Raw genomic sequence first — 15,135 nt, 5'->3', positions numbered from 1 at the left:
GCACACGCACACACATTAATACAAAGATGTGGGGCGCCCGCACCGCAGAATGGCGCGTGCAAAGCTCGGCGCCATAAATGACGATGAAGTGCGTAAGCTGCACGCTCTTCTTCTGGCCCGCCATTATAGAGAAACGTCTATTTTGTAACACTCCGTCTCCAATGTACGTTACATTTTTCTTGTGGAGGTGCGGGGTACATGCTACCATTCCCAGATCGAACACCGTCTACAAGCCCAGTACGAAGTCCGGTCCAGCTGCCTCCTGTGCGCGTATGAACAAGCCGCCGACTTCAAGAACTGCACCTGAGCACGAGCCGCTACCCAACCAAGTCAGAAGGAGATGAGTACGTCGGTTCCATCATCTTCCTCGACCGCGCCGTCCGAGGTCCTCCTCAACCAGCCGCGAATCCCCACGTCCTTCCATGGCGACACCTTCGAGGATGTAGAAGACTGGCTCGATCACTTTGATCGTGTCGCAGAATACAACGGCTGCACTCCAGAGCGCAAGCTACGCAACGCCTACTTTGCCCTCGAGGCCTATGCGCGGACATGGTTTAAGAACCGTGAGGCGGCCCTATCTACATGGGACGAATTCCGACGGCAGCTAATCGGCACAAACGCCAGCCTCGATCGCAAGGAGCGAGCTGAATCTGCAATTCAGGCAATAGTACTGCAGCCGAACGAAAGCGTCACAATGTTTGTTTAAGATATGTGCCGCCTTTTCCGATGCGCTGATCCATCCATGCCAGAAGAAAAGAAGCTCAGGAACTTGATGCGCAGTGTAAAGCAAGAGTTATTCGGTGGCCTAATACGCAACCCACCAAAGACCGTTGCAGAGTTTCTCGCGGAAGCCATATCAATGGAAAAGGCACTGCAGCAGCGAACACGGCAGTACAGCCGCGACGTGTCGACCCTATCGCGTGACCCTCTCGCTATGCCCTTGGACAATAGTCGGTATTGTCCAAGGGCATAGTGGGAGCTCATTAGGCTTCTTGTTCAAGAAGAGCTCCAAAAGCTTCAGGTGGCTCCAGCATCGGTACAGCAACTCGCTCTGGCTGAGGTCGTCGGGGAGGAAATCAGGCAGGCATTTCAAGTCTCAGAGCCAAGCGAGACACCCCAGCAAGAGGTACAGCAGCCACAACCTCGCATGTCGTATGCGGAAGCAGTGCGAAGTTCGTTGTCCCCGATTTTTCGCGATGTGAGCGACTTCCCGGACTTTCATGGTGTGCGCGCCGTTGAACAAGCAACTGGTGTCTTTAGGCCTCGCCGCACGCCATTCATGGCTGAAATACGACCACCCCGCAAAAGTGACGTATGGCGCACCGCAGACCGGAGGCTCTTGTGTTTTCATTCAGGTGAAGCCGATCACCTCCACAGGGCGTGTCCTTACCGCCGAGCTGGGCTCCATGGATTTTCCCTGAATGTGCCGTGCCCACGCAATGGTGAACGCCCCCTGGAGATTGAAGCATACCTCGCGGACTCCACGACCTCGTTTGCCCCACAACTCCGGTCACCGTCACCCGCCCGAAGCAGGTCTTCCAGACCCCTCTTCACGCTGAGAGCAACGAGGCGTCGCTCACCCAGCCCTGCCGCCCGGGAAAACGGAGTCCAGCGACCTGCGGAGGTGAGATCGCTGACGTTGCGAACGCTGAAGATCCTCCACTACGATGACCGCGATATGACGTAATTGAGACGCAGTGAAAGCAGTGTAGTTCCGTGTCAGTATCCTGCGACGTACAAGTTACCATAGATGACCAGGAAGTCACGGTGTTAATCGACACGGATGCGGACACGTCTGTTATGAGCTAGAATCTCGCGCGTATACTGAACAAAGTGTCGACGCAATGGACCGGAACTCAGATTCGTACTGCGGGAGGGCATCCCATAACTCCAATGGGCCGGTGCACGGCGCGAGTCAACATTCGGGGCTTCACGTACATCGAGGACTTCGTCATTCTTCCTGAATGTTCAAAGGACCTTATACTCGACATGGATTTCCTTCAGGCGAACCGTGCCATCATCGACCTGCAAGAGTCTAGAATCAGCTTCGCTACTACGCAAGCCATAGCGAACAGTAATGACAACGACCATGACGTCGCGCTTCGCGTAGCTGACGATCACATCACGTTGCCACCCAAGAGTAGCGTGCTTACCCTTGTCCGATGCGACATGCAGGACGACACCGAAGGAATTGCTGAGGCGAACATGCCCCTGCTTCTTGAGCGCCACATTTGTACAGCCAGAGGGCTTCTTCAAGTGCGAAAGAAATGTTCAGTCGTTTAGCTAACAAACTTTAGCAACGAATATCGGCATGTACCGCGAGGAACGACATTCGCATTCCTTCGTGAAATCACTGATGTTACTGACATTGCCACATTGGAAACCGCATAGTCTCAGCAATCTGGGTTACACAGCCTAAAAGAACGAATTCTCATTAACGCCGCTCTGTCAGACCACCAGAAAGATCGTCTACTGAGTCTCGTGATCGGATTTGCGGACTGTTTTTCAACGTCCTCCAAAGTGCGGCGCACGTCCATCACAAAGCACCGCTTCATTACTGACTAGTCCGCACGTCCTGTTCGTTAGCATCCCTACAGAGTGTCTCAGTGGAAAGGAAAACGATCAAGCATCAGGTGAAAGAGATGCTCCAAGACGACGTGATCCCGCCTTCCACCATCCCGTGGGCCTCCCCTGTAGTGTTAGTCTGCAAGAAAGACAACACACTATGCTTCTGTGCAGATTACAGAAAGTTGAACCGTGTCACCAAGCGCGATGTTTATTCATTGCCACGCATCGACGACGCACTGGATCGTCTACAACATGCCAAGTTTTTTTCTTCGTTGAATCTTAAATCAGGGTATTGGCAAATCGAAGTTGACGAACAGGATCGTGAAAAAACAGCGTTTGTGACACCTGACAGGCTTTTTGAGCTCAATGTTCTCCCCTTCCGTCTCTGTTCCGCACCTGCCACCTTTCAGGGGATGATGGATAGCGTGCTTGCTGAACTCAAATGGCAAACCTGCCTCGTATACTTGGTCGACGTCGTCGTGTTCTCGAGCACCTTTGACGAACATCTCGCACGACTCGAGAGTGTCCTCGCTGTGATCCATACTGCCGGCTTCACCATCAACCCTGAAAAATGCTACTTCGGGTTCCAAGAGCTCCAATTTCTTGGCCATGTCGTTGGTCCTCAAGGCGTCCGACCAGACCCCGACAAGTTTTCGCCAGCCACAGACAAGAAGGCTGTCCAACGGTTTCTTGGTTTCTGCGCATATTATAGGCGCTTCGTCGAGAGATTTTCGAGAATTGCTCAGCCTCAGACACGGCTTACACGCGACGATGTGCCTTTCATTTGGGAGGACGAGCAGCAGCAGTCGTTCAATGAATTGCGCAAGCGTTTGCAAGAGGGCCCAATACTTGCTCATTTTGACGAAGACGCTGACACTGAAATTCATACTGACGCCAGCAATTCTGGTCTCGGCGCAGTTCTTGTGCAGTGGCAAGCTGGTGCGGAACCAACCATTGCTTATACAAGCCGCAGCCTCACCAAGGCTGAGAAAAACTACTCAACAACTGAAAAAGAATGCTTAGCGGTTGTGTGGGTAATTAGTAAATTCCGACCCTACTTGTACGGTAGACCCTTTAAGGCAGTCAGTATCCACCACGCGCTGTGCTGGCTTGCCAACCTCAAGGATCCTTCAGGCAGACTAGCACGTTGGAGCGTGCGCCTACGAGATTACGACATTACAGTTGTCTACCGATCTGGAAGGAAGCACAGTGGCGCTGACTGTTTGTCACGCGCACCACTCTCTACGACGTCATCTGACCCTGACCATGACTTGCCATTTGTCGGCGTTATCGACGCCATAAAGATGGCTGAGCATCAGCGCGCTGACGCTGAGCTACTGCCGCTGATCGAACACGTCCAAAGAGTTGAATGTGATTTACCCCGCTCGCTCGCGCGCGGCTTATCATCATACTGCTTGCACAACAACGTCCTTAACAGCAAAAACTGCGGAAGCGGTCCAAATACGTACCTCCTTGTCGTGCCGTCGGCGCTGCGCCAAGACATTTTGCAAGACTGCCATGATGAGCCATGCGCGGGACACCTGGGAGTTGCTACGACATTAGCAAGGATACGCCATAAATATTACTGGCCCCGGCTTTTTTCTTCTGTGCAATGGTACGTGAAGACCTGCCGCGTTTGCAAGCGTCGCAAGAAACCACCAGTCAAAGCGGCCGGCTTTCTCTATCCTGTAGACCCTCCTCAAGCACCGTTCCAACAAATAGGAATGGATCTACTAGGGCCATTCCCACTGACCTCTTTGCGCAACAGATGGATAGTCGTCGCTACCGACTACTTAACCCGGTACGCCGAAACCAAAGCTATCCCTCAAGCGAACTCGTATGAAGTGGCCAAGTTCTTTGTACGTCTCATCGTCCTACGACATGGTGCACCGTCTGTTGTCATCCCCAACCGCTATACAGCATATACAGCGGCACTTATGCAGGACGTTCTCCAGCTGACGCATAGCTCTCACCGCAAGAGCACAGCGTATCACCCTCAAACCAATGGATTAACGGGACGTTTGAACGGAACGCTGGCTGATACGCTCTCCATGTATGTCGACGTAGAGCACCAGACGTCGGACGAGATTTTATCCTATGTGACTTTCGCGTATAACACTGCTGTACAGGAGCCTACACAGTTTACGCCGTTTGAACTTGTATACGGGCGCCACGTCACGTCAACACTTGACGCCATGCTACCTCTGGCTGATAATAGCGCGACCAGCAGATAATAGCCCGACCGAACAATATATATATATATATATATATATATATATATATATATATATCGACGTACCACTGATGTGACCTATATAACCCTTGTATGCAAGAAGCTGCCTCGCCTGTCTAGCTTTCAGACCGTCATTATTGTACACGAAACGAGAAAGCCGCTTATCGATGCGATAACTACATCTTTCTCCGCTTATACTTGAAGGATTAGAACAGTTTTTTGCGGCGGAATATACGCAAGCTAACGTCCTATAGTAGTGAGGCCATTCTGCTAACAGCTAGAAAAGCGTTTCAGGGCTTTCTTAAGTCATACACGAAGACTATATTGTGCAGGTTTCGTATGCGCCGCGGGCAGTGATGACTATGCTAAGGTCAGCTACAATGAGCCGAAGTGAATGCATGAGTCCTTGATCAAATGCATTTGATCAACTGGTCGATGTTGTAAGCAACGAAGATACGTTAGACGAGTTGGGTAACAACTGGGAAAGAAAGGCTGCTCTTAAATACGTATGCTTCGTGCCACGCGCGCTCGATAGGCAACACAGTAAGTATAAATGAAGCGGCTTCTTCCAGAACGATACTTACATAACGACAGCCTTTACAACTTCAGACAAACGGTTAGCGATCGGAGAAACAATGCATGCTAAAAGGCCGCTATAAAGAAACGAGAAAATCAACTTACGTGGTGAGCACACACAATGTGGGCACAAAAAGAGACGAAAGGAAGGATAAACAGGGAGGCCAACCAGAACGAAAAATCCTGCCTGCTACAACAACCGAGCGGATGGTGCAGTGCAGGTAAAAACAAAACTATACGGAGGCTCAGAGAACGTACAACCGATCCTGTTTAGATAAATAGATATCACCCCTGTCTCAAAAAGATAGCACAAGTCTGTACTAAAATTGTTTGCCCATATATCTACTTAGATGCAAGATTGCAATTGTTAACTTCAGCTTCGACGACTGGGTATGTCTTGAACGTCCCTTGTTTGCGTTGTCCTAGCAATAAAATTTTTATCGAACCTATTTTCTCGACTATATAATTTATATTAACAATATTTCGAAATGGTGTACATGACAGAAAAGTTACATTGGTATGTTATATATGTAGTAAATAGGCTTACGCGTGATTTTCTGACAGAGCATTCGAAACGAAGGTACAATTTTCGGAAACAAATCAACAACACGAGAGCAAATACGCGCCCTTTTCACGTGTAACGTTAACGTTTTGGATACCCTTGCCTAATTATATTTTTTAAGGAAAAAAGAGCCACAGTCGAGGTAAGTCAGTAGGAACCGCTCGGAAAAGCTTGCTTCGCTGCCAGGGACCGGCTTTCTGACATTGTCATCGCCTGTAGAGAGATGGCAATAAAATGTGCAGGTACCTTAGTAGTCTCGCAATATTCCTGCAAGACGAAGACATAATGTGCATTCACAATGACAACAAAACATGTGCCCGATAAAATTCTTAATTGCTTTTTTTTATTTAATGTGCCTGCAAGACCTTGTACAATATCGGCCCGGGATTATATTTTCCTTCTTTCTCCGAAGTAACCCTTAGTCGCAAGTCAATTATTCATGCACCTTCTTTCACTCTTCATTGCGTTTTAGCGTTAATCATTTTCTTCGCCGATCCAATAGCTGTTACGATTTTGTGTTTTAGCTGCATCCACAGATATTTAACATCTGCAAACTAAGCCGATGTACATTGCAGTTGTGACCATATCACATCGTTATGTATTATGATATCCAAAATTTATGAACTGCATGGTTTGCCTTAATCGTAAAAACTGCATCATGCTTGCTGAATGACTAAAACTAATGCCCCAAATCTCCTATTAAACCCAAGGGTGGACTAAGGGGTGTTGTCTGGACAGACTGCGTGCAGCTAATCTTCATTATTCTGGGACCGGCGATTGTCATCGCTAATGTCATCGCCGGCTCAAAAAGTTCCATTGGCGCTCAACAAGCACTCCGTGAGCTCGACGTGCATCGATACATAACCAAGTAAGTGCTACTGAAACTGTACTTATATTCTAGAGCATAGTATGCTTTCCGTATAATTTATTGGTGTCTGTCGCCATTGTCGGATCAGCGCGAATAATTTTGCTAATGCATATTTTTAGGAGACATGCTTCAGTTTGTTCCAGATGCAAGCAAGCAACCTTTGAGATGCTGGCTTCTTGATGAGCCAATATCAGGTGTTATACACAGATAGATGTCTACAAGTAGGCTTATAGATATTGACTTGTGTAATCCGTACACTTGCGCATGTTGTCAAGCGCATTTATATCAATTCATATCTTCGGCAGATAACGGGAATAAACTTCCTGAAGTAAGAATAATATTTTATAAAATTCTCTATAGCGTTACATAGCACATCACACTGTAACCCTTTATCCTACATACACACAATGTAAATGTTCGCAGGACGTGGGTCCAACAACAGATTTGAATGTGAGACCAGTTTGAGCGGGCGGTCATGAAATAAGGTCCAAAATATAAATGTCGCGTAAAATATAGCACATGTGACACTTTTGAAAATCGAGCTCAGCCATACCAGGAAAGCCATGCTCAAGAAATATTCTACTTTCTTCCGGCGTCTCGCTCCCCGTAAGCTTCTGATCAGGACTACATTGTACTGCCATGCTCGTGAGTATTTTGACATTCAGAATGAGGCTTTCTTGAGTGAGCTTGCCTGAGGCGAGTTTGATACAACCTTTCTGTGTGAGTGGCATCTTCCACCGCACGTAAAAATGTCCCAAAAGCGTCCTGCTTGCATTTTTGTTGGTTACTTCGGATGGTAAATCTTATATCGGGAGGTTTTCCATGGGAGCTCCGATTTACAGGTTTGCATGACAACAAGAAATTCATCTGAAGTTAAGCACAAGTGACGAGCGATGGAATTGAAAATTGTGCACGTAACCTTACGAGACAGGATGCCTGTAAGAGCGATATAAACGGTAAGGGAAAGTACCAAAATCCAGAAAAGGGCTGGCAGATGGAATAGCAGACTGTGGTATAAAGTTTGTAAACAGGGATAAGGTACCTCAGAAAGGCTGGCCAACGTTTCGATAGAAGGACCTATCTTCGTCAAAGGCGGCCTCGTCATCCTCGGCATGTTAGTTTTAAACGGTTAGTGCAGTGACGTCACGTGCGGGTGTTGTCGCTCACGGTTGGCTTTAAAGGGACCGACTTCAGAGGAAACGAGCGCTGTCGTCCGACGTCTGTGAGCTTCGTTCCTAAGACGGGGGGACAAGAGCGGAAGAGTGGGAGCGTGGGGAGAAAAGAAAAGAAAGAAAGTCAGAGAGAAAAAAAAGGAAAAAGAAAGAAAAAAAGGGAGGGAAGCCAGGGCGACACCAAGACAGAAAGACAGAAGAAAGAACAAGAAAGAAAGAGCCGGTCAGGCGGTCAGTGCGCGAGTACTTGCGTTACTCGCGCACTGACCGCCTGACCGGCTCTTCTAATGCCACAAGAACACGCCGCCGACGATACCCCTAAATGCTTCCTAACCTCCCTCATCCTCAACGCGCTCCCAGGCCCCCGTCTTTCTTAACATCTTTTTCTCTTTCTTGTTCTTTGTCTCTCCGTTTTTTTTCTGTCTTGGTGTCGCCCTGGCTTCCCTTGTTTCTTTTTTTTTCTCTCAACTTTCTTTTCTTTTCTCCCCACGCTCCCACTCTTCCGCTCTTGTCCCCCCGTCATGGGGACGAAGCTCACAGACGTCGGACGACAGCGCTCGTTTCCTCTGAAGTCTCTCCCTTTAAAGCCAGCCGTGAGCGACAAAACCCGCACGTCACGTCACGTCGCCGTTTAAAACTAACATGCCGAGGATGACGAGAACGCCTTTGACTAAGATAGGTCCTCCTATCGAAACGTTTGCCAGCCTTTCTGAGGCACCTTATCCCTGTTTACAAACTTTATACCAAAGGGAAAGTACCAGATATTCCAGTTTTGTATGAAGACGTAGAACTAGAAATTGTACTTTACAATATCTACTGCGCAAGCCAACAAACACCAGAGCGGCAGAGAGGACAAGCGCGAACTCACGTTGAATTCCGCGAACACACGAAAATTTTTGCTGTATAATGTCTCGGCCCAATATCCCAGCAGTGCACTTCGTCAAGTAGAGTTCACCAGGCTATGCAATGTAAAGAACATAATTATAAGGATCTATCTGAGCAACAAATCTGGCGCCAAGCGGACGAAAGTGTAGTAGTCAACGACATAGGATCAGGCGTTCTTAGGAGGTGGTGAAATTTGCAGTCATAGGTTGGCCACGACGGACACAAGATAGGAATAATAAGAAATTATTTAGTGCGATCGCCTTCACTGTTGACACAACATAAACTGATTTTTTTAGATCAACGAAGAGTTACTGACTCGGTGGTTAAAGTTTTACGAAGAACAATGTACGCCCAAAGAATAAACAAACTTACGTTTTCGTGGTGTGTGTTACAAGCTCTAATGGCCCAATATATTCTAAAACCATATGCACCTGTCTCGTAGATTAATACGTAATCGCGGGAGTGGAAAGTACGTTTCTGCTGATTTATACTGCACTTCACGTGCTTGCTTTCCAAGAAATGTTGAGGAACAACATGTTCAACAACTTGCTATTCAACATGCTATACGAACATGTTCGTATAGCAACTAAGATATAGCTCCAGTCGGGCCTCTTATGGTCGTCAGGGAATTATTAAAGGTGATGCAATTGTTTATTTTTGTGCATATATTCCGCATATTGCCATGACTGCATGAGTGAAAATATTTATATAGGTATGTGACATAATACAGGGCGCACAAGTCGCAAACACCCGGGCTAACAAGCAGGGGAGACAACACATCTCTGAATGATGCCGGAGAAAACACATGGAGGTTGCTTGCCGTCTCGTCGGCTTGCTCTCCTTACTGTTTCTGCGTTGTGCGCTGAATTTTTATAACGGGTGGTGGGTAGTGTCTTATACACGCTTGGACAGAAACTATGCGGCGTATGAAGTACGCACTGTAGTTCATTTTAGAACCTCCATTTTCCTGACTGAAACTGAAGTAGCAGCAAGGCAGTAAAGTCAGAATCAGAAACGCGTGTTATTTAAATGAAACTGAGCGTGTAACCTCATTTAAAAAAATGGAGGATGACAGAAATAAAAAAAGACGGAAAGGCAGGAAGTTTAACTAAGCAAGTTCCCTTACAAAAATACTAATAATGCAGCAGGATAAACACAACTAAATTAAAATTTGCAGTGCATAATGGCTCATAACCACAATTCACAAAGTTGGAAGTGAAAGCATAAAACTGCCTTCTGGGATGAATTTCAATTAGTACAGTGCATAACATAGCGCAATACAGCACAGACAACATCAGTAAGGTGAATCCTTAAAATAAAATGCAATGCTTGTATGTATAGAAACGTAGCTGTAAACATAACAGGTATAAAAAATGAGCTAAAAACAATACGCTGACATAACCTGTGTAAAAGCCAGTGAAGGTCACTGGAAGGTTACTGTTCTGGCATATATTTAAAAATCTTAGGTAGATGGCTCAGTATTATATTGATGAAAATAAATATTGAAAGAGAATTACGTAATTTTCAATATTTTCTGTCTCTTTCAGTGTAGAATTTGACATTAGTCACGACGAGAATGTCTGGTCATCCTTACTGGCATCTACGACTTTTTCTCTTTACCGAGTCGGCTTAGACCAAGTGACTGTTCAAAGGTGCATGGCTTCCCGTACCCTCAGCGATGCGAAGAGGTAAATATTGACCGTATCTCGAACTCTGACAAATTTCGCATAATGCCAACTGTATTCGGGTGTCACCAGGAGCTCTAACTGATTGCTCAAAATATTCATAGCTAAGTTCGACAAATATTTTAATGTTACCGTCCCTGAAATCGATTTCACAGGCCATAGCTTTTGAATATACGGCGCTTAAGGATTAATTTTCTATCATGTTAAGTTGACCGCAATAGAGGCATGGAAGACTGCATGAAATATGATTGCACTCTGTTGTGAAATGATATATTATTGCCGAGAGCGGCGTGTATTATATATTATTGGAAATCAAGGTAGCATACGCTTTTTTGTTTTCTTTTTTCCTTACGGCTTGTATGACAATATACTACAAGGAAACAATGAATTGTCTCAAGCACAGCTTTATTATCTAACGTGCCTTGCGGGCTTTCTATCAGCTCTTATGTGCATAACTTTGTGTATTAGGTGTGCTGCACTGTCACCACGTTGTACGAGTCTCACAATAAGAATCCGGTCGAAGGGAAAGTAAGAGTTGTTCACAGTATAAATATGTTTTAAGGAGAGCAGAAATGTGACCTAACCGAGGTAAATGATGCACTTGCAAGCAGGGCTTGTGTTCGTACGAAAGACTAAAAATAAATCAGATGATGGACATCAGAAGTAACCGAGACCACCGACGAAATGAGCAGCATTAAAAAATGCGTCAGCATCTCACGTTCAGGCACTCCGTACGAGTAAAGCAAATATATCCTCCCATGGCGCCCTTCTCAAGGCATTTATGCCTGATATACTAAAAGCTAAAAAAAACTGCACAATAACCTTTGCTGGCTTCACCGTATTCCACCAAGCCAATCCGCGAAAAACAATTGCATTGTTGTTACGTCAACCTTCAGGTTATTATTCTCCCGGTGTCAAATTGATAATAATGTTTCAATAGAAGTATTGGCTTTAGTGGAGAGCAGAAACGCAGAACTTCCAATAAGTGACCAATCCAGCGTGCTAGATACCAGTGACACTTATTACCGAGAACAATAACAACCACAAATTAGTTTTCGCGATATGTTTCACAAGCAAGAACACAACCATTGTAAAACAGGACACAAAGACGGGCCATCAAAGGTGTGCAACAAAACATTCATACACCCATACACGCATGGACACATGTACACATACAAATAAACGTAGCATCACTGTCATTAAAAATATTATGATGATAAAATTATTTTTTGCTGTACCGTTAACTTACTAGTAGAGAATCCTCTTGGATGCAAGATGTGAAAGACGCACGTATGAATAAATCTGCGTCTTGCTCACAAAGTCCCAGAAGTCTTGCTCAGAGACGTTCTCGTTTTCAATAAAATAACATTACGCACATTTTAAGGTCTATAAGACAGGTCCACAAACACTTTCGTACCTTCGGTGTTTCATATGAACAACTAATACGTGAGACTTCTTTCAATCAGAATGTTTCCTGAAAAGATAGACAGCGCTGGGTCTAATCAACAGCCAAGTTCTTGTTAGCCCAGAGGGAATTGCTGATGTTCTTATATTGTATGATTACGGCTGAAAAGACTCCTCCTTTGTTTCGTTCTGCACGCAGAACATTGTTCATTGGGTCATTCATGCTCTTCACCGTTTACGTCCTCAACTTAGCCCTGGCTTTGGCTTTGGTAGTGTGGTTCTGGGGATGTGACCCGAGGCTCTCCGGTGCAATCAATAGTCATGATCAGGCAAGTATTTTGTTCAACTGATAGCTAAGCTACATTGCGAAAAGTTTTGTCAACACGGTTGGGTACTTTTGTTATTTGCCATGCCCGAGTAGCAAATGCAACTAACGTATTCTGAAAATACATTCACTTTCATATCTTCATTTTATTTATTTTTATTCAGAAAACACCTTGCAGGCCCTGTCGGGCATTGCGTAAGGGGGCAATGTAACAAAGAACTGTTAAGCACAATGGAAACATCTCAAAAATAAATCTAAGACAACTGTACAGTGGCTAGACTAAAAAAGAAAACAAAGCAGAGCATGTTCAAGCATAGCAGCAAAATAAGAGGCAGGATATTGTGTGAAAAGCGCGCACAGGCGTTCACAAAATGTTTTACGATCAGTTATCGAGACGATATCATCGGGAAGACCGTTCCAGTGGGATATGGCACGAGGTACGTACAGCAGATAAATTGAAAGCACTGGTTTTACTGAAAATGCACTTGAAACTAAAGTGATTATGTAATCTTGAAGACGTACGGGCGGGGGTTTCGAGTGGTAATATGCATGGCTTATCGGAATGAACATATTTGTGAAATAGATAGAGCAAAGAAACCTTGCGGCGGATGTCTAGGGGCTGTAAAGAAATATCGAGCCTGATCTGCGTTACTCGTATACTGGACTTCCGATCAAAATTCCGAGTTATATATCAGGCAGCTCTGTTCTGGATGCGTTCCAGTATGGTTAATAAATATTCTTCCTGTGGTCACCACACAGCGGGTGCAAATTCTAACTGCGGGCGTACGAACGTCAGGTATGCTAATTTACGCACGTCAGCAGATGAATTTTGCAAGTTGCGCCTCAGAAAGCCAAGCGTTTTAGATGCAGTTGCGCAAATTGTAGTAATATGCGAAGACCAAGGTAGGTTACTAGTGAGACAGGTTGCTGCATGACAAAATGTGATGGAGTATTTTTAAGAAAATTCATTCAAGGTTTACTGGAGCTGGCGCAATGACACTTGCTAGAACTGTTTGACATATCAAAGGTTGTTGCCATGTATGCAAAGTTAGAGTTTTTTTTCCTCATTTACCCAGTTGGGGAAAATAATAAAGTGTTATCGCTTGGGCTAATCGCTGTATATTGCGGCCATTGAAATGGCAGTGTGTCTATAGGTCATTATCCGAACATTTCGTCAGCAGGAGCGCTGGAACCTTAGAATCTCAAGATAGACCAGTAGAATAACTTGAGCTAGTTCGCGGTTTAGGTTGCTGGCCAGGGACCAAGAGCCTGGGGCTGAAGCAAGCGAGGAGGTCGACCTTGATGTCGTACGGCGCATCACTACGTTACGGGAATGGCAAGTCTTCTGCTACGTCAAGCGGGAAGACATTTTACATCTCATATATGAATCACTATATTCTGAAGAGCTTCAGAACTATAGCTGTCGCCATCTTGACGGACTTGCCCTTGATGTCTCGGCGTTTAACTCAAAAAGCAGTGGGTCGAACTTTGGCGTTCAATGGGCGGCTCGTACCGCGCCGAGTAGAAGAATTGTGTGATTGAATGAATGTGATTGGATGGTAAACGTCACTTCGTAAGCCAGCTGGCCGTCTAATTTGATGCTAGTTCTAATGTGACTTTTTTAAAACGCTGAGAAAGATAGCTAGAAAATGTCTCTAGAGCACTGCGAACGATTGCCAGCAAAGACAAATTCTAATAAACAGGTAATTCCAAGAACTCTAAACGCGACTACACTCTTAGAAAGAGAACACCTTCTCTGGCTCAACTTGCACCCAAAACAATAAGTGATCAATTGTGCATACGTTTTCTTTCTTCAACGCTGCGTGCCCGGTAATACCAGGTCACGAACGGCGTGTGCATTATCGGCATCATATGGCATCCTTGACAGGGAAAAAAATGTTGCGAGCTCACATTTTCAAGAAATAAAACGCAAGCAAGACGCATGACATACAGGGTATATCCGAAAAGTAATGTCAGTGATTATATTGCGAAGCGACTATACGTCGCAGCCAGAATGGCCGAGAGGAAAGTTAGCTTACTCTATCAAATTAGGGGCAGGATTTTCCGTGAAAGTTGTTTTCCTTTCCCGTGCAAGCCGTAATGCAGCATTCGTCGGAACAAAGAATTTCCATCAGATTTTCTGTGAAAGACTCCAGTGGAAACTTTTCCTATGGCAGAGACAGCCTTCGGTGATAGCTTTTTCTCGGAACATCAAGTCTACCGGTGGCACAAGGCCTTTTAAGAAGGTCGTGAAGGGATCAGCGCAGAAGCCCGCGCTGGAAGGCCATCAACGATCATCACGGACGAAAATGAAACACGTATCAGAAATCTGCTGAGCTCAGACTGTCCTTTGAGTGTCCGGTTAGTGGCACAGACAGTAAACATTTCAAAATGTGTTGTTCACAATGTTTTGACAAATAATTTGCAGATGCGAAAAGCGTGAGCGAAGATTGGGCCCAAAGTGTTAGTGGAGGACCAAAAATCTCGTTGAGTTGAAGCATGCCAGGAACTTTCGGGCTTGCGTGAAAGTAACTTCCACTTTTTAGACAATGTCATCACAGGCCACGAGTCTTGGTGTTTGTACACGACCCAGAAACAAAAACGCGAATTCCCGAGTGACACAGCTCGCCGTCACCTCGCCTCAAGAAGGCCTGATTGAGCAGGTCAAAGGTCAAGACCATGCTGATTGTGTTTGCCACCAGGTCGCTCGTCCACCATGAGTTTGTGCCGCATGGTAAAGCGTCTACAATAAATTCCACGTAGAAGTGCTCAAGCGACTCAAATGAAAGTTTCATCACACCCTTCTTGACATTAAGGGCGATTAGAAACTTCACCATAACAACATGCCAGCCGACAT

At 45.7% G+C, this 15,135-nt stretch overlaps 1 protein-coding gene across 1 annotated transcript in view; it reads left to right on the top strand.

The window, feature by feature from the left end:
• The window catches only part of LOC129382454 (sodium-coupled monocarboxylate transporter 2-like), a 63,002-nt gene that overhangs the window by 17,998 nt on the left and 29,869 nt on the right, over positions 1–15,135 (top strand). Inside the window, exons 5-7 of the mRNA XM_055066420.2 lie at positions 6,650–6,807; positions 10,412–10,552; positions 12,153–12,282. Coding sequence (XP_054922395.1) covers positions 6,650–6,807; positions 10,412–10,552; positions 12,153–12,282 — 429 coding nt within the window. The remainder of the gene's footprint in view (positions 1–6,649; positions 6,808–10,411; positions 10,553–12,152; positions 12,283–15,135) is intronic.

The sequence above is a fragment of the Dermacentor andersoni genome, chromosome 6 (genome assembly GCF_023375885.2).
Source record: "Dermacentor andersoni chromosome 6, qqDerAnde1_hic_scaffold, whole genome shotgun sequence".
Taxonomy (NCBI): domain Eukaryota; kingdom Metazoa; phylum Arthropoda; class Arachnida; order Ixodida; family Ixodidae; genus Dermacentor; species Dermacentor andersoni.
The sequence above is the reverse complement of the archived record's forward strand: the minus strand, read 5'-3'. Positions and strand labels throughout refer to the sequence as shown.